At 45.8% G+C, this 17,912-nt stretch overlaps 2 protein-coding genes across 7 annotated transcripts in view; one reads left to right on the forward strand and one right to left on the reverse strand.

The window, feature by feature from the left end:
* PAM16 (presequence translocase associated motor 16) overlaps positions 1–2,118 on the reverse strand; it is a 114,456-nt gene extending 112,338 nt beyond the window's left edge. Inside the window, exons 1-2 of one of the 4 annotated variants that reach the window (XM_077274614.1) lie at positions 1,959–2,118; positions 1,707–1,789 (exon numbers count right to left, since the gene is read on the reverse strand). In XM_077274614.1, the coding sequence (XP_077130729.1) occupies positions 1,707–1,766 (60 nt within the window). In that variant the 5' untranslated portion in view covers positions 1,767–1,789; positions 1,959–2,118. Of the gene's footprint in view, positions 1–1,706; positions 1,938–1,958 lie in introns of those variants that run through there. The other 3 variants (XM_077274613.1, XM_077274617.1, XM_077274612.1) reach the window with 3 other exon arrangements.
* A 2,730-nt stretch (positions 2,119–4,848) lies between these two features.
* DNAJA3 (DnaJ heat shock protein family (Hsp40) member A3) lies at positions 4,849–14,674 on the forward strand. 3 transcript variants are annotated; one of them, XM_077274622.1, is made up of 12 exons: positions 4,894–5,079; positions 5,894–6,015; positions 7,587–7,670; positions 8,178–8,378; positions 8,470–8,622; positions 8,772–8,919; positions 9,416–9,480; positions 9,920–10,048; positions 10,155–10,270; positions 10,354–10,451; positions 11,449–11,560; positions 14,101–14,674. In XM_077274622.1, exons 1-11 carry the CDS (start codon positions 4,902–4,904, stop codon positions 11,556–11,558), a joined length of 1,404 nt encoding a protein of 467 aa, XP_077130737.1. In that variant the 5' UTR covers positions 4,894–4,901; the 3' UTR covers positions 11,559–11,560; positions 14,101–14,674. The 3 variants fall into 3 exon arrangements, with proteins under 3 accessions (XP_077130739.1, XP_077130737.1, XP_077130738.1); XM_077274624.1 differs by lacking the exon at positions 11,449–11,560 and having other exon boundaries at positions 4,849–5,079; XM_077274623.1 differs by lacking the exon at positions 11,449–11,560 and having other exon boundaries at positions 10,354–10,497.
* Positions 14,675–17,912: the final 3,238 nt, after the last annotated feature.

Consider the following 17,912-nt stretch of genomic DNA (forward strand, 5'->3'; position numbering starts at 1 on the left):
ATTTCAATAGAAAAAAATAATAATTGCAAGTTTGGCATTGACATAAATCACACTGACTAAGAAAATCAAGTTTCCAGGTCATTATTTGCACATGATGAATGTAGTAAAAACAAAAACACACACACAAAAAAAAAACACCGGTGGGATTGTATTTCTTTTTACACCATTTTATTACATTTGTAATATTCTCCTTGTTTTCAGAAAATTATATAGTAAAGTGCATGGTGTAATTCAAAAGTACAACTCGGCACAAAAAAAAAAAACAAGCCCTTACATGAATATATACAGTACACCCAAAAATAAAAAAAAGAAAGCTATGGATTTTTCTAGTATGCAAAAATAAAAACGGACAGCATTCGGGTGGTATAAATGGAGGGTAAATGGAGAATATTATTTTTTTTTGCCAGTCAGTCCATTAGAAGAACATGTGAAAGCCCCAGGGACTAAAATGGGTGCGTGTCCAATCTGTAAAAAACACGGATAGAACATAACCGTGAAAACTGCCTGTCTGAATGAGGCCATATATGAAACCTTCTTTAAAAAAAAAAAAAAATGTTCCCAAATTCTCAGACAGGTTCCTTGTTCTAGTGACCTGAAATTAAAGGGTTAGTCCGGTGATAATGTGTTGAGTCCGACCATAGGGACCCTCACCGACTGGCAGAAAGGGACACTTTTATCCCTGTTTTATCCCTGGGGTCGGACTTGCGTGTGCAGCGCGCGTCTCTCACATCAATACTCGGGACCGGAGTGTGCGGCTGCAGAGAAATACACGGCGGCAGTGCCGGGTAGTGATGCAAGAGACTCGTATGAGTTTCTCGCATTGCCCTCGTAAGTGTGACCCCGGCCTTACGCTTTCAGACAACCGTGTACTCACAATGCTCGGACTGGCCGGCAGCTCTCCCTACCCGAGCCGGACAGCTGCATAGAATTATATGAAGCGGTCACTCGGGTGGGGAGAGCCGCCGGCCAGTCCGTGCTCTGCGGTCTGATTTATACGGCCATCTGACTGCGCCCTAAGTATGGAGCAGTGAACATGCCCGACCGCCGCTCTGTTCGTTCCCTATGGGGCTACTGAGCGCTGCATTCGGCTTTTTCTAGCAGAACAGATGTGAACAACGTAGAGGGGCTCCTACTATGCAGGACTTTTTTTTTTTTTTCTTCCCCCATTCCAAAAACTGACACCAAACGTAACCCAGATGGACCCCATAATAACAATCAATGGGGCCCCTCTGCTTTCGCTTGTATCAGTTATGGAACCGATCCGTTTTAGGCATCGAGGTTCCTCTGGGCAGAACATGCCCCAAATCTCTGCGCCCCAGACCGTGGTGACCTGTGCATCTATGTGCAGGTACAAGACGGTGCTCCCTATCTGGCGGTATGAAGCGTGCCCTCACCCCACGCACGCCTATCACTGCACATCATGCGGAGTTAACCCTGCGTGTACCCACACCTTCAAAATAAACGACAGCATGCATACGCATTGCACGAATGCGCCACTTCCCGTGCATTAACCCCTTAAGATGCATATAGCTACACCGCTCATTGAGACCAGGGCTTTGCAATCTGCACGTCTCCTTCTGCTATGGAACTACAACTCCCAGCAAACCCTGACAGCTGCCTTGCACGCTAGGAGCTGTAGTTTCGCAACAGCTGGAAATCTGCAGGTTGCAGAGCACAGATTCAAGCTGTCACTTTTCATGTCTTACCTCCTTCTTGGGGATCTTAGGGATGCAGTTCTTGTATTTGGAGGTCTTAAAGCGGTTCATGGTGATGCAGGGAGGCCGCCTGGCTGTCTCTCAGTCCCTGGGATGGGGCTGTCAGTCTCTCAGTCCCTGGGATCTGGGGCTGTCTCTCAGTCCCTGAGGTCTGGGGCTGTCTCTCAGTCCCTGGGATCTGGGGCTGTCAGTCTCTCAGTCCCTGAGATCTGGGGCTGTCTCTCAGTCCCTGAGGTCTGGGGCTGTCTCTCAGTCCCTGGGATCTGGGGCTGTCAGTCTCTCAGTCCCTGAGATCTGGGGCTGTCTCTCAGTCCCTGAGATCTGGGACTGTCTCGCTGCTTCTCAGTCTCTTCTTCCTTTTTCACTCTCTTACCTCCCCAGAGTCCCTCCCAGCCCCTGAGACAGCATGCAGCGATGAGCTCTGCGATCTATTGCTCCAGTCTGCTCCTGCCCTGCAGCTCATCTGTCATCTTCTCTGCATGTCTCACCATAGTACTTTCCATTTCTAGAGATTTATTTTTTCAATTTTTTTTTTTTTCATTTTTTTTTTTAAAATCAACTGATTTACAATTTCTTTTTATTATAAAACTGTATAATTGGTAATTCCAATATCTCAAATTTAACCCCTTGGATGAATCCATCCTAAATAGGCAATTTGAAATCCACAGCGGCCCCGGCGGTGGTTCTTGGCCGTGTGTCATGAGCGCCACTTGGCGCGGATCGGTAGCCGTGGGCGAGGTATTCATCTTCCACTCCACGGCACGCTACATGAAAATGGGGGTCCTAGTTGGGTGTGTGAAGTGTGTCTACCAGGGGCGCTACGCCCTTGTAGGCTGCATCATGCTGGTGACTTTGGCTGGCCCTCAATGAGGGAGACCACCACTCCAAAAGGAACTGTCTTTTACTGAACAATAACTCGGTGGGAATTATATACAGTAGATAACGGGGGCAAAACTTCATGAACGGGTCTCTTAATACATGGAACATCTTCATACACACGCTCTCTCTCCTTCCTTAATTATTCCTCTGTGACGGCATTAAAACTGTCCCTGCTGGATAATGTCTGGGGCATTTCCTAGAGCAGAGCACATCCTTACCTGCAGCCCGGGCCTATGGCGGCAGGAGGAAGACTAAAATAAGGCTCCGTGTGGGCGGGGCTGCACTAAATACTAAGCTACTTTGTCAACCAATCACAGTGCTCCATCAGTGACGTATGCGAATGAGCTTCTGGGAAAAGGGGCAGAAGCCGTTTTATCAGGGTAAATCTCTTAAATCTTCGCTGTAGTTGGGCTTTCTATAGCAGAAGGGGGTTAAGCAGGGGCGGCTCATATTAGCAGGGGACGTTCCATTCTCTTGTGATGAGTAGGAAAAACTTCTCTCTCCCTACGGTAAAAAATTCTCATTTTACGGACTATAAATACAGTATAGGCACAGTAGTATATTGGAGGTGAGAGGTAGTCTGAAGAAAAAAAAAAGATTAAAAAAATAATAAAAAAAAAGAAATTATTAAAAAATCATTATATGCTGATAATTGATAAAACCACTGTACTAAAGTCAATAATCTCACCATAAAGTGGGCATATAGTAGTAGATATCAGTCTTACAGGGGTGCTGTATAGACCATATACACAGATACTTTACAGGTATATTTATTGACTTCCAGGTGACGTCTCTAATAGAATTATTCACTTTACTTTTTCTTCTCCTTTTTTCCCAGACCATTATGACAGCTTCTTCCATCTATTATGTGTCTCTGCAAAATTGAACACACAGACATTTTTGGCTCATAATTTTTCCACCATCCTATCCAATTGTCCACACCTCCATACAAACTCCTGGGTCCTTTGTGATTTGTGTTCAAAATACCAGTCTTAATGAATTGAGACCATATTGCTATATCGATGCAAAACGTCCTAGACAGTAACAATACCCCTCCGATACCCCGCACTGTAATAGTACCTGCCGTGTGCCCTTCTCTGTGCCTTCAAATAGTAATAGTGTCATCAACATGCCTTCGCAATAAAATAATGACCCAAATGTGCTTCTACAAAGTAATAATGCATTTTGCACTCTGCGTAACTTTACATAGTACCGACGCCCCTATTGTGCCTCCACAGTGTAATTGTGTCCTCTGTATTGTACCCATATAACAGTTACCTATCCTCACCTAAAAATAAGCTTTCCCTCTCCTCCCCGCACACACATGAGGCACGGTGATCTCCTCCTGACTTCAGTCATGCAGTCAATGATGGCCAGTCTGGCCCTGACATGTTGGTTCTCTTGTAATGCCCATTACTATTCTAAGTCTTTCACAGGTCATCCTTGCAATTTTGGGGGAACAACATGGAGCAATGTTATTATTAGGACCCAAAAAAGTTTTGATCATACTTTTTTATCAAACTGAGAAAGCCCAATGAGGTCCGTAGAACCTAATTGTCCATACCCAAGTGCAGTCCCATACATAATGGCTCTAAAGCCTCAAAGTCAGGATTGTGGGGGGCCCAGTGGTTGGACCCCCGCGAACAGGAGGTTCTCCCTTATCCCATAGGGAAGAGATCTAAAGCCTCAAAGTCAGGATTGTGGGGGGCCCAGTGGTTGGACCCCCGCGAACAGGAGGTTCTCCCTTATCCCATAGGGAAGAGATCTAAAGCCTCAAAGTCAGGATTGTGGGGGGACCCAGGGTTGGACCCCCGCGAGCAGCAGGTCCTCCCTTATCCCATAGGGGTAACCTTTTCATGTTTTTTATCAACATAGTTGTGCATAAAATCACTCATGGGGTTAGGGGAGCATTCGAAAGGTCGCAAATGTTGGATACAGCGACTACATCTGGAAAACCTAACAAGAAAAGACAAACACATAGTGACTTTAAAAAAATAGATGAAATTCACAGAAATAAAAAATACACCAAATACACAAAAAATGGTAAAAAAACCCCATATATTTTCTATAATGTTTTCAGTAAGTAGGCCATTAATTGACATAACTTTATTACACAGCTCGGGCACAAGTGACGCAACTTTCTTGAAAAATAGAGATTTCTAGAGATTTCTCTCAGCGCAGTTATGGGAGTACTAATATGGCGACCAGTTAGCTCTGGACGTCGGTGAAGTGATGGGATTTGGGTGGAGTAAGAGGGCGCATTTCCGGTGCCCCAATGACATTCCTCCATAGTGGTGTCCAGGACGCATGCGCAGTGGAGAAAGTTTCCCCGGCAAGATGGCGGCTCGCTGCTCCTCGCGTTGGTTGTCAGTTGCTGTGTCCGGGGCCCGGGGACCGCTGCTTCCCGGGGTACAGCGATGGCCTCGGGGTGAAGGAGCTCTGCGTCTAGCTCTGAGGGCGGCAATAACCCGGGCATCTGCAGGAGGTGAGTGCTGGAGGGACCCGGTGTCCGGCCTGTGCTCCCATGTGTGCTGGACACTCAAGGTTATGCTTCTCTGGGGAGTCTGGCTGATTATTGGGGAAGAGTAGGTGCGGTACTGCTGCAGGACTACAGATCCCAGCATGTTCCCACCGTGCAGGACTACAGATTCTGGCTTGTCACCGCTGTACAGGACTACAGATCCCAGCATGTCGCCAGTGTGTGCAACTACAGATCCCAGCATGCCACTATTGCATACAACTTCAGATCCTGGTTTATCTCCACTGCGCAGACTTGATGATCGTGGAGTGTGGTCTCCGTGTAGGACTACAGATCCCAGCTTGTCACTCTCTTGTAGGTTTAAAGATCCCGCTGTGTCGCCTTCGCTCTGTACAGCCACAGATCCCGGCGCGTCGCCTCCGCGTAGGGCGGCAGATCCCGGCGCGTCGCCTCCGCGTAGGGCGGCAGATCCCGGCGCGACGCCTCCGCGTAGGGCGGCAGATCCCGGCGTGACGCCTCCACTCCTGGTTTTGGCTACAAATATTGATGTAAAATACTGACCAAATACTGCTAGTGTGACAGCAGCCTTAAATTGAGTGTTAATGCTCCATACTGCTTGCAGACAGGTGTGACCCTGATTTTTGAGGGTGGAAAAAAATCAGCCATGTTTTTCTAATTCTGAACATTCCCTCTAAGGAGGCAGGCGTCGGGCTCTCTGTGTGATCGCAGGGATCTAGTAGCACGGTGTAATGTCTAAGGCTGGTCATTCTGGGGACTTCCTCGTATTCACTATCACCTCCCTTCTCTCCGGTCTTTGCAGCCTTCTCAGGACACGTCTCCCAGTTTCACACCAGTTCATCTGTTAACAAGTCGGACTATTACCAGGTCTTAGGAGTCCCGAAGAGTGCGACCCAGAAAGAAATCAAGAAGGCGTATTACCAGGTGGGATGAATGGTCAGACGTGACTGGATTGCGCCACAGCCCCGGTGCTAACGGTCCGCACTTTTTCATATTGGATGTATTGATTAGTGTTGCGGGGACTTGTTTCACCTTCTTGTGAAATGGGCAAACAATCCTGTGACTGGGCGGTTTCACACGGAGACATAGTAAACCTTTATCGAGGGCCTCTCACCCAGTCATCCAGTATCCTTGTCTGCCCTGACGAGCTGCAGGAACCCCAAATCTGCTGTCTGTAGTTGGGGGTCATTGTCTGGTTTTACTATGTGACAAGCCTCTAGTGATGAGCGTGCTGAGATTAGGTGTTATCTGAGCATGCTTGTGTGCGAATAGAGTATCTTCAGTGTGATTGAATTCTATGTTCACGTCACTGCGGCTGCGTCTCTCCTGTTTGTTAGGCAATCCCTGCATGTGCTGCAGCTGTCGAAGAGCCGCGGGGACTCGAACATAGAGCACGAAGATACTTTATTAGCATATAAGCGTCCTTGGATAACACCTTATCCGAGCATGATCTCTCTTTACATGCTCCTATGTTAGCTTAAAACGTGGCTGCTCTCTAGTAGATCGCCCTAGAAAACCAATTTTCATCCCCCATAGATGAGAACTAGTAATTAATACACTTATTTTTTGCAACGATCATTCCCTGGCCTTGGTCTTCCTAAGCTTGCTGGTGGGCTCCACATAGATGACCTATAGAGACAACTTTACTGCCCCCTTTCGCCATGTAAGTATCCGCCCATCAGGCTTACAATGGTAAATTCTTGTATTCCCCATGAAAAAGCACAAGCACAGCAAGTAGTTACGGTATTTCAGTATTTTACATTGGGCCTTTCCTTTTTTTTATTCCTCCTGCAAATTTATATTAAAAGAGTTTATCCGGCAACTCCTACATTTAAAGCAAGCAGTGCCAAAGACGTTACCTGTCGAGACGCGGGTACAATCAGCCGTTATCGTGCACATGTTTGATACCTGACGGCCATGCGCTCTTGGCAGGTACGCGGTGTTGTAATGTCGTCGGCACTACTCACCTGTGCGGAAGTGAGGGCACTGGACACCGCCATTGTCTTTGTCGGTGGCATCAAGGTCCCATTTTATGTTTATATTTCCAGGAAGAATAACTGAGTTACATGTCAATCTAGAGATTTAGGAAAAGAAGCTGCAGAATTTATGGGAAATGCAGTTATTTACTACCAGCGACTTATAAGAGGGGCTTATAATCACCCTTCCGCCTGATGGCTGCTGGACAGATCTTAATTGGAGAGAGGGGGGTTCAGCTCGGTGATTTTGCTGAGATCACAGATGCCTGACAACCACTGAACTTCCTTTATCTCCTCTGCTTTATAACATGCATATAAAACAGGGCAGAAAGCTGCTGACAGGTTGTACGGTCTTTGGCAGCTTCATCCTTTTGCATCTACAGTTCTCTTTTTCCGTGTCTCTGCCTTAATAAATTTCTTTTTTTTACACTTATTTTTATGATTGCAATTATTCCTGGTCCTATACTGTTATGTGATTCTCGGTGATGTGATCTAATCTGCCTTTGTCTATTACTATAGCTGGCCAAAAAATACCATCCAGACACCAACAAAGACGATCCCCAGGCCAAGGAGAAGTTCTCTCAGCTGGCTGAAGCCTATGAGGTAACTGATTAAAGTGGGTTATGTGAACGGCCGTGTGCCCCCCGCACTAGTGAGGTCTGATGTGCCCCACCATCTGAACAGCACAGCTCCATACTCTCTATAGCAGCCGTTCCCAAGTGCTGCGGCTCGGCTCCTATTCAGTTCATTAGGAGCCGAGGGGCAGGATTTGGGAATGGCCACTACACCGTGATCAGGGCAGTGCTATTCTAGCTGCGTCCACTGAACGATTGGTGTGCCGGGTGAAGACCCCTCCACCGATCTGAAATAGCGAAAGCCTGGGTAACCCTTTTTATTAGACCTTGGTTACAGAGTGCCTGCCATGCTTTTTGTATCTTTTTTTTTGTTGTGGTTTTCTGAGATGGTGGACTCTCCCCTCAATTGCTCTTCACTGAAGAGTAAGACAGTACCCCTATCTGTGCACGCTAATGCAGCAGGTCCGGACCCCCGCCGATCTGTGGCATTGACAACAGACTTTCCTTAACTTGTTTATTTCCTATTTGTACCTAGGTGCTCAGCGATGAAGTGAAAAGAAAGCAGTATGATGCATATGGCACTGCCGATTTTGCAGCAGGGGCCGGGGGAGGTGGGCAACAGTACTGGAGAGGTGGCCCTACTGTTGATCCAGAGGAGCTGTTCCGCAGGATATTTGGGGAGTTCTCCGGCTCGCCTTTCGGGGACTTAAATAATATGTTCGATCAACCCCAGGAGGTGAGTGCCGCTTATCCATCCCCTGGAGGTTCTATAGGAGCTGCGAGTCTATATTTCGGAGGTGGGCCTGATCTGCTCTTGTTCCTTGCAGTACATCATGGACCTGACATTTAATCAGGCGGCCAAGGGAGTGAACAAAGAAATGTCTGTAAACATCACGGACACGTGTGAGCGGTGCAATGGGAAAGGCAATGAACCCGGCACAAAACTGCAGCACTGTCACTACTGCAACGGCACGGGCATGGTAAGTCTGCCCGATGTCCCCTGGATATATAAACATTGATGTGTTTTCATCATACATTTTTGTTGGTGCTGATTGTTAGTTTTTAACTCTTTATTTTTATTAATCTTTTTTATTTTTAATTTCATTGACACAATTGCTTATCTTTGTAGGAGACTATTAACACGGGTCCCTTCGTCATGCGATCAACATGTCGACGTTGCAGTGGGAAGGGTACGACTATGACAAATCCGTGTCTCTCTTGCCATGGTAGTGGACAGACAAAGCAGAAGAAATCTGTGACTGTGCCAGTACCTGCTGGTAAGTGCGAAGGGGATGACAGACCCCCCTCCCAAAAAAACAAATCTCTATTACAATGAAGGGGAATTATAATAATAATCTTTATTTTTTTATATAGTGCTAACATATTCCGCAGTTCTTTACAGTTTGCACACATTATCATTATATTTGTATCAATCTCTTAGATTTGCCATATTTTCTTATGCAGGTAGAAAATGCTTTTTATTTATGTGGATAGTGTCATGTACATTTATCAGTGTCTCGACTTAATACATATTGTGCAATATAATCTAAATAATATTAAAACGTCTAATTTTGCAATTAATTAAGATGCTGGTTGGTAAATGCACTATTACCCGGTGCCCTTGATTGCACCTCTTGGCTCGCTACGCTGACTAATAAATGGGGAGAACCTCTTCTCGGAAGTTCGTCTTACCTAAAGAAAATATTTTGTTTATTCTACTTATTTAGGATTTTATTGTATAATTACATTTATAGAAATATAATTCTTCTACAGGTATAGAAGATGGGCAGACTGTCCGGATGCCAGTGGGCAGAAAAGAAATCTTTATTACATTTAGGGTTGGTACACTTGTCCATTCTTTTGCTCTCGGTATATATCCCATATAAGTTGACGATGTTGCGAAAATTTGGAAATTGACTTCTTCATTTTGAACAGCAGAGGGCAGTGTAGCACACATGATTGCAGATATTGCTGCACAGTAATGTACATTTCTGGGTCACTTCGCCATGGGTGTACGCTGCTGCCACCAGGAGGCTGAAACTATGACTTACAACTGAAAAAAAGTCATAAAATGTACACACAATTTGGTATAGAAACGACTATAATTATCCGCAGATTGATTGATGTTAAACATGACTATGTATAATTTCAATAGAGCAAAAAGAAAAAAAAGTAATGTAATAGGTCCCGCATACACAAAGTAGATTGGTTAAATGTGTCTGTTTTTTTGCTATTTTATGTTTGTGTTACATTGCTGTGTGATATCACGTAATACAGGTGCAGAAGAGTCCCATATTCAGACGGACCGGGGCCGATATCCATTCTGATCTACATGTATCTATTGCACAAGCGATCTTGGGTGGTACGTCCCGGGCACAAGGACTTTATGAAACCATCAATGTTGCGGTGGGTGTTTTTTTTTTTTTAATATTATTATTATTTAGTATGTTGTTATCTTATTGTGACCTGATGTTGTTTGCTTGTCTGACCCTTCCATCTTTGTGTATTTCAGATACCGCCGGGCACACAGGCAGACCAAAGTATCAGAATTAGCGGCAAGGGCATAGCAAGAATGAACAGTTATGGCTACGGTGACCACTACATACATGTCAAGCTGAAAGTTCCTCGGTGAGTGGGTTTAGAGAGGGTTTTGTTTGCCTGCTACATTTCTGATGTGAGATTATCCAATTCTCTCTTCTGTCCTGCTTTAGGCAACTCACCGACAAGCAGCGCACACTGATGCAGAGCTTTGCCGAAGAAGAAAATGATGTGGAGGGCACGGTGAATGGCATCACCACCACAACCACAGGTAGCTTAGAGCTGAGATCCAAGTAGATCTAGTAGAGTATAGAAAGGTATGTGTTCAGAACAATTGCGCCTTTCTCGGGGCGTCTGCTCCTGCTCTGCTCGGGGCGTCTGCACCTGCTCTGCTCGGGGCGTCTGCGCCTGCTCTGCTCGGGGCGTCTGCGCCTGCTCTGCTCGGGGCGTCTGCGCCTGCTCTGCTCGGGGCGTCTGCGCCTGCTCTGCTCGGGGCGTCTGCGCCTGCTCTGCTCGGGGCGTCTGCGCCTGCTCTGCTCGGGGCGTCTGCGCCTGCTCTGCTCGGGGCGTCTGCGCCTGCTCTGCTCGGGGCGTCTGCGCCTGCTCTGCTCGGGGCGTCTGCGCCTGCTCTGCTCGGGGCGTCTGCGCCTGCTCTGCTCGGGGCGTCTGCGCCTGCTCTGCTCGGGACGTCTGCGCCTGCTCTGCTCGGGACGGAATGGGGGAGGTGTTTGCGCCTGCCCGGGACGTCTGCGCCTGCTCTGCTCGGGACGGAATGGGGGAGGTGTTTGCGCCTGCCCGGGACGTCTGCGCCTGCCCTGCTCGGGACGGAATGGGGGAGGTGTTTGCGCCTGCCCGGGACGTCTGCGCCTGCCCTGCTCGGGACGGAATGGGGGAGGTGTTTGCGCCTGCCCGGGACGTCTGCGCCTGCCCTGCTCGGGACAGAATGGGGGAGGTGTTTGCGCCTGCCCGGGACGTCTGCGCCTGCCCGGGACGTCTGCGCCTGCCCGGGACGTCTGCGCCTGCCCGGGACGCCTGCGCCTGCCCGGGACGCGGTGGGGGAGGTGTCTGTTTCTGCTCGGGGCGTCTGTTTCTGCTCGGGGCGTCTGCGCCTGCTCGGGGTGGGGGAGGTGTTTGCTCCTGCTTGGGGAACGATTGTCCATACACATACACATGTGTATTACACATACACGTAGCACTAAGAATGTGATACATGCTGGTGGATGGGGAGGATGAGGGTCTGACGCCTATTTACTGTTTGTGCCCACCAGGCAGCTCACGGCAGAGCTCTGCAGCTGATGAGGAGAGGCCTGAGGCTGAGCAGGCAGGGAAAAACAAGGAGGGATTCCTAAGCAAACTAAAGAAAATGTTTATTTCTTGACGGTAGGAATTAGCTGTTTTTATTTCTCTAGAACAAGCCGCATTGTATTACAGCTGTTTACTTCCATTGGCTGTAAGTGTGCACGGTTTGGGAGTTTTTAGACTGATCTAACAATAGTCGGAGCCCGATCTGTCAGTTGCCTTGATGGCAGCTTTTTCTGTGATTACACATATAATAGATGAATGTCGCCATTATTTTACATCCCGGGGAGATATCTGAGATCCTTCTGGGACGTAAATGTAGACCCCTCCGGCCTGAGCTCATGCCCCGGACACTCGGCTCTACCAGCTGCAGCTTTCTGCTATGAGCAAAGTGCTTTAATTCAGTATCTGTGATAATCTGTTTTTTTGTATTTTTTTGGCGCTCATTGTGTGTATAAATAATTCAGCAAAATTACGGTGATGCTAAACTTTTTTTTATTATTATTATTTTAGTGGTGACAAAATAAAAAAAAATTGTAAAGAAAAAAAAATTGTCACCATTTTCTGAGACCTGTGATTTTATTTTTTTCCCTTTGATGGAGTTGGGTGAGGGCTTGGTTTTTTGTTCTTGTTTTTTTTGTTTGTTTTTTTCTTTTTTTTTGCACCCTGGCCTGACATTTTTACTTATACCGTTTTTAGGTACATATGACAATTTGATTGCTTTTTATTACATTTTTGGAGGGGAGGTGTAAGTGCAGTGATCAAAAAAATGATAATTCTAGAGTTCTGATTTCTTTTTTAAAGGGAACCTGTCAGCAGGATTGTGCACAGTAACCTACAGACAGTGTCAGGTCAGCGCCATTATACTGAATGCAATGAAACCTGGTGATGAAATCTGTCTTGTGGTTGTTGTTTAATCTTTATATTCAGTTCTGAGTTAATGATATACACTTGCCCCGGGGCGGCCTGTGGGGGGTTTTATGTGGTGCTCTCATTAGGTATTTATAATGCAAACTCCTGACTGATCCTTCACTGACCTGCCCCCTTAGTTTACATAATGAATATTATACACTCACCGGCCACTTTATTAGGTACACCATGCTAGTAACGGGTTGGACCCCCTTTTGCCTTCAGAACTGCCTCAATTCTTCGTGGCATAGATTCAACAAGGTGCTGGAAGCATTCCTCAGAGATTTTGGTCCATATTGACATGATGGCATCACACAGTTGCCGCAGATTTGTCGGCTGCACATCCCAAAGATGCTCCATACAAGGCAGGATGGATCCATGCTTTCATGTTGTTTACGCCAAATTCTGACCCTACCATCCGAATGTCGCAGCAGAAATCGAGACTCATCAGACCAAGCAACGTTTTTCCAATCTTCTACTGTCCAATTTCGATGAGCTTGTACAAATTGTAGCCTCAGTTTCCTGTTCTTAGCTGAAAGGAGTGGTACCCGGTGTGGTCTTCTGCTGCTGTAGCCCATCTGCCTCAAAGTTCGACGCACTGTGCGTTCAGAGATGCTCTTAGGCGTACCTTGGTTGTAACGGGTGGCGATTTGAGTCACTGTTGCCTTTCTATCAGCTCGAACCAGTCTGCCCATTACCTTCTGACCTCTGGCATCAACAAGGCATTTCCGCCCACAGAACTGCCGCTCACTGGATTTTTTTTCTTTTTCGGACCATTCTCTGTAAACCCTAGAGATGGTTGTGCGTGAAAATCCCAGTAGATCAGCAGTTTCTGAAATACTCAGACCAGCCCTTCTGGCACCAACAACCATGCCACGTTCAAAGGCACTCAAATCACCTTTCTTCCCCATACTGATGCTCGGTTTGAACTGCAGGAGATTGTCTTGACCATGTCTACATGCCTAAATGCACTGAGTTGCCGCCATGTGATTGGCTGATTAGAAATTAAGTGTTAACAAGAAGTTGGACAGGTGTACCTAATAAAGTGGCCAGTGAGTGTATATACATAATGAAAAAAAACAAAACCTTCTGCAGGCAGGCGCCAGCCGTGACACCTGCTCTGCAGCATAATCGGAGCACCACATGAAGAACCCCCACAGGCCACCCCGGTGCACCAGCATATCATTAACTCAAAACTGAAAATAAAGATAAAACAACAACCACAAGACGGATTTCATCACCAGGTTTCATTGTAATCAGCATAACGGCTCCGACCTGACACTGTCTGTAGGTTACTCCACACAATCCTGCTGACAGGTTCCATTTAAGGGTTAACCTGTGATAGTTTGATCGCTTATATTAAATATTTCAGTACCACAGTATATAGTGGAGTCATAGTTCTCCTTCATAGGAGGACCAAGATAAGTTACAAGGCCTCCAGTAGGCGACCATATTAGCCCGAGTTCCCCACGACCTCTCCGCGGGCAGTCTGTGCACACAGCGGCAATGGTGTATTATTTGCTGCTGTCAATCATTGACTGACTGCAGACTTTGTAACTTTTGTGGTTGTGTTGTTCCAGTCCCACTGCTTTGTGCAAACCCTACAGACGTGCAGTAATGTTATCTTTTATCATTATAACATGCCATGATTTGCAATAATTAGTATCTGCAATTTTGGATATTTTGTGACATTTTAATGTTTTACTCTACAGGAAAGAGATCGACGGGAAACTGACGTAGTTTGGATTTTCCGTGGAGACAAAGGCCTTGTATTGTGGCGTCGTTACATCTTGAAAATGTCCCGTGTGATACTGGATGGACAAACGACATTTCTCAGTTTTGCCACCTGTCGAATTTATCTGCACAGAATTAAAGAATTCTTCCTGTCCTGTAGATGACGGATTATCTGAATCAGACTAATCTAATGCTACATGTTTCCTTTTATGTTTGGTGCCTCCCTGTAATTCAGATCCTGTGCGTCCCTGTCGTCTACACTTAGTGTATAATATATGGGGTTATTACACATCCACAATACACCGCAGGCACTCTGCTCTATATTGTACCTGACTGTGAACAGGAGACGTCTAGAACATGTACAACACATGGGAAGAAGGAAGATTTGCTCTCTAGGCTTCTCATGATGCATATTTGATTGCTTTTCTGTGCTTTTTTGCAGCATCGGATATGTCCTGGCACCTTATAATATTCCTTAATATGCGGCCATAGTGCCGGACAGCGTACAGACTCCTATGTCCTATACATGTGAATAAAATTGCTGACGGCAAACACCATGTATCTAAGTTTTGTTTTTTTTTGTTTTTGTTTTTTAAACATACCTTAAAAAAATAACCTTAGCCGCAGATACTTTGAGAAACTTCTACATCTAAAGATCATCTTCCATCCGAATGACGTCCTTTTGGTTCCAAGAACATAGATTTCTGCACGTCCCGTTCAGATGGAGGATGGAGTCACAATCCCCGCAAACATTTCTGAAAAACTCCTTTCCTTCCAGTGTAGTTTCTTAAAAACAAAAAAAAGAGAAAGTTCTTTACTCTCCTTCACCGGGTCCAGATATGAGTCTCCCATGATTGTCTGCAGCCAATAAATAGATTGAACTCAGCAGCTTTTCCCGAGTTGATGCCACCAGCAGCTCCATTATTGACTGCTGCTCTGTTGATTGATGTCAGCACTGGAGACAATCACAAACAGGAAGCAGCAGCAGGGAAGAATAAGCAAAATATATTCTTAGTTAATAAATGTATTACACATGTAATAGCAATGCTGGAGTGTATTGCATTGTGTTTTTCTAATGTTATTCCTCCTGGAATTATTACGGGGATGTGCCCTCACACTGTCAGCACTGATTGAGCAGTGTCGGTGTATTGGGCAAGGGTTAACAATGAATTGTCAGATTATTCCTACATTTCTATGCAGAATGATAGAGGAGCGGCACAACGCTGACCGCTAAGGAAAGCTCAGAAGCGGCAGGGTCGGTTACCTGAAGGCTTCTTCCAACTGGGATACTCCTTTAAGTAATAGAATTTACCTTCTGATATATAAGGGGTCAGTTTCCCCTTGTGGAGAGCGCCAAGCCTGGCATATCAGAGTGAGTGAGGAGACTTAAAAGCCATGCATGCTCCTATGGTCGGGTTATTGCTGGAGACTGGAGCTATACACTGCGCTCGGTATCACTTTACGCTTGTGGGGAGTGGATGTAGCTACAATACTACAGAGACCGATCAGATGTCGGAGAAGTGACTGTGACTCCAGCACATTGTGTCCTGCAGGCCGTGTTTTTAATGTTCTTCTGCTGAGTTTGTTGAAAATTACATTAAATCCATCTGCTATCCAGGGTTCAGCGTTTTATTTTTTTTGCATAGAATTTTTGTTGCAGGTAATGAAAACCACAATGTCCATGGTCCCCTGCTCCCGGGGACCATCCCTCCACATCAACTAGGTTCAGGCTGCAACTCCCAACACAACCGTGGCTTTCGAAGTCTGACTGAACGGCATCGTAGGACTGAACGGCATCGTAGGCATCATGGACTGTAAAATCTGTTTATGGAAATGCGCAACATATCTTGAAAAAAAGAGTAGAAATGAGTCTGCTGGTCGGCTGCTATCTTCTCCCTTCTCGTCTTGGCTTGACTGATAGACTTGTCAATCAGTAAACATATTTGCTGGGATGCCGGCACGATCATTACATTCTAACCACAATACCCGACGATCATTCACAGATTCACATGCGGGGATTGCCTAACAAACGGGCAATCTCTGCCTGTGTTGCAGCTGTTGTTCAGCCACGGGGACTCAAACATTATTTGAGCACGCCAAAGTCACTCGGTCAGCACTCAAAGTTCTCCACTGGGGTTGGAGGAAGGTGCCAAACGTCACCAAAACATTGATTTCCGTATCTGCTTAGACATTTTCCAGGGTCACAACAATCGCTCTGCAAGGATCCAACTAGTTTTTCTGTTCTGCTATGCAAGTCTCTGCAGAATCAGAGTTAATTCCTAGACCAGTGGGCAACCAAGTGCAATAAAATGGCTATACCGCGGGTGACTTATTTTTATTTTTCTCACGTATATAACGCCATTAATTCCACAGCGCTTTACTGACATAATCACTGTCCCCATTGGGGCTCACAATCTAATTTCCCTATTAGTAGGTGGTGGGAGAAAACCGGAGGAAACCCGCACAAACACGGGGAGAACAGACAGACTTCTTGCAGATTTGAACCAAGAACCAGAGTGCTGCAAAGCTGCAGTACTAACCAGTGAGCCAACATACAGTGCTAACTACTGAGCCACCGTGCCGCCCCATCCATCCATTGATGTCTATGGAAATGAATGTGTGACGGGCTATAGAGAATCCAACATATTTGGAAATATTTGAGTCACAGGGCGACACCATAGAAAATCGTTAGATGCAACATTGGCCAAAAAGTGGATATCCGGCGTGGCGCGTTGCTTTAGTATTCAAAAATGAGGGTCAACACTAGCTATTGAGCCTTCATATAAACTTGATGGGTTTGTCAATAAAAGTGTAAAAACTTATGAAATCTTGATAACTATACGTCAATAACCACGGAAACATCCAACTAAAAAAATCGAAAAACACTGAAGCAGCAAATGGTGTGACTTTGTCTCAGTCTCGAAAGTTCTGGCCAAAGGCGTAAATATATAAAATTATCCACTGTGCCCTCCGAATGTAAAGAAGAAAAAATACACCACACAAATGTGTCTTAAGAGATACTATGGAGGAATAAAACCCCACAGGCCTGACATTGGACACAGCGGCACCTCAATGGCGGCACAAAAACATCATTGCACCGCCTGATGCGAGCATGGCTTCCTGCTTTATTCTTCTATATCTGCACTTTATAGATACGTAGCTTCCTACCTAGCGCCTTTGCGCTCCCGCCGCCATTTTTAACGTCAGCGCCTCGCCACATCACTTGGGACATGATAATGGTCTATATGCATTGAGGTCGGCAGTGACATGAACACTTGGAAAACGCTTCCTATTAATTTCTATGGCAAACTCAGTTTGCTGTTCATATGAGTTTTTTTTCTCAAAAAACGCCTTGTGGCGATGAAGAGGATTGTGACAGAATTGGCACTGTTTTATCAAAAGGATGCAAAAAAAAAAACGCTTCAGGAAAAAACTCCCAAAGGCTATGACCACAAGGAATCATTTTGATGATTTTTTTCGGGGCAGAAACTCACAAGTTTTTGAAGAGATTTCAGATTTGGAGTTATGGCTGAAAGACCCCCCATTCTTTCCATTTATTTCTATGGGAGCTTGAAAAATTACAAGAAAGCATGTCTGCCAATTTTCAGAACTGACATGAATGAACTCCGCCATTGTGGACCAGATATTGGGAGTGATCTGGAGCCACATTCCTCATTGTCAGAATATGGCGGGGTTAATGTGTGCACGGTCAACCAAGGAAAAGTATAAGAACATTTTATTTTCTGAATTTTTATTAATAATTTATAATGTTCGTTGTTGTGCCCCTCTG

This window comes from Ranitomeya variabilis, chromosome 7 (genome assembly GCF_051348905.1).
Source record: "Ranitomeya variabilis isolate aRanVar5 chromosome 7, aRanVar5.hap1, whole genome shotgun sequence".
In the NCBI taxonomy this organism is placed as follows: Eukaryota; Metazoa; Chordata; class Amphibia; order Anura; family Dendrobatidae; genus Ranitomeya; species Ranitomeya variabilis.

Excerpts from the sequence above, each read along its gene's own strand:
- DNAJA3 (XM_077274622.1), top strand. The coding sequence starts at position 4,902 with ATGCGCAGTGGAGAAAGTTTCCCCGGCAAGATGGCGGCTCGCTGCTCC. Across the intron at positions 5,080-5,893 it reads AACCCGGGCATCTGCAGGAG|CCTTCTCAGGACACGTCTCC; the intron begins GTGAGTGCTGGA and ends CGGTCTTTGCAG. Across the intron at positions 6,016-7,586 it reads TCAAGAAGGCGTATTACCAG|CTGGCCAAAAAATACCATCC; the intron begins GTGGGATGAATG and ends CTATTACTATAG.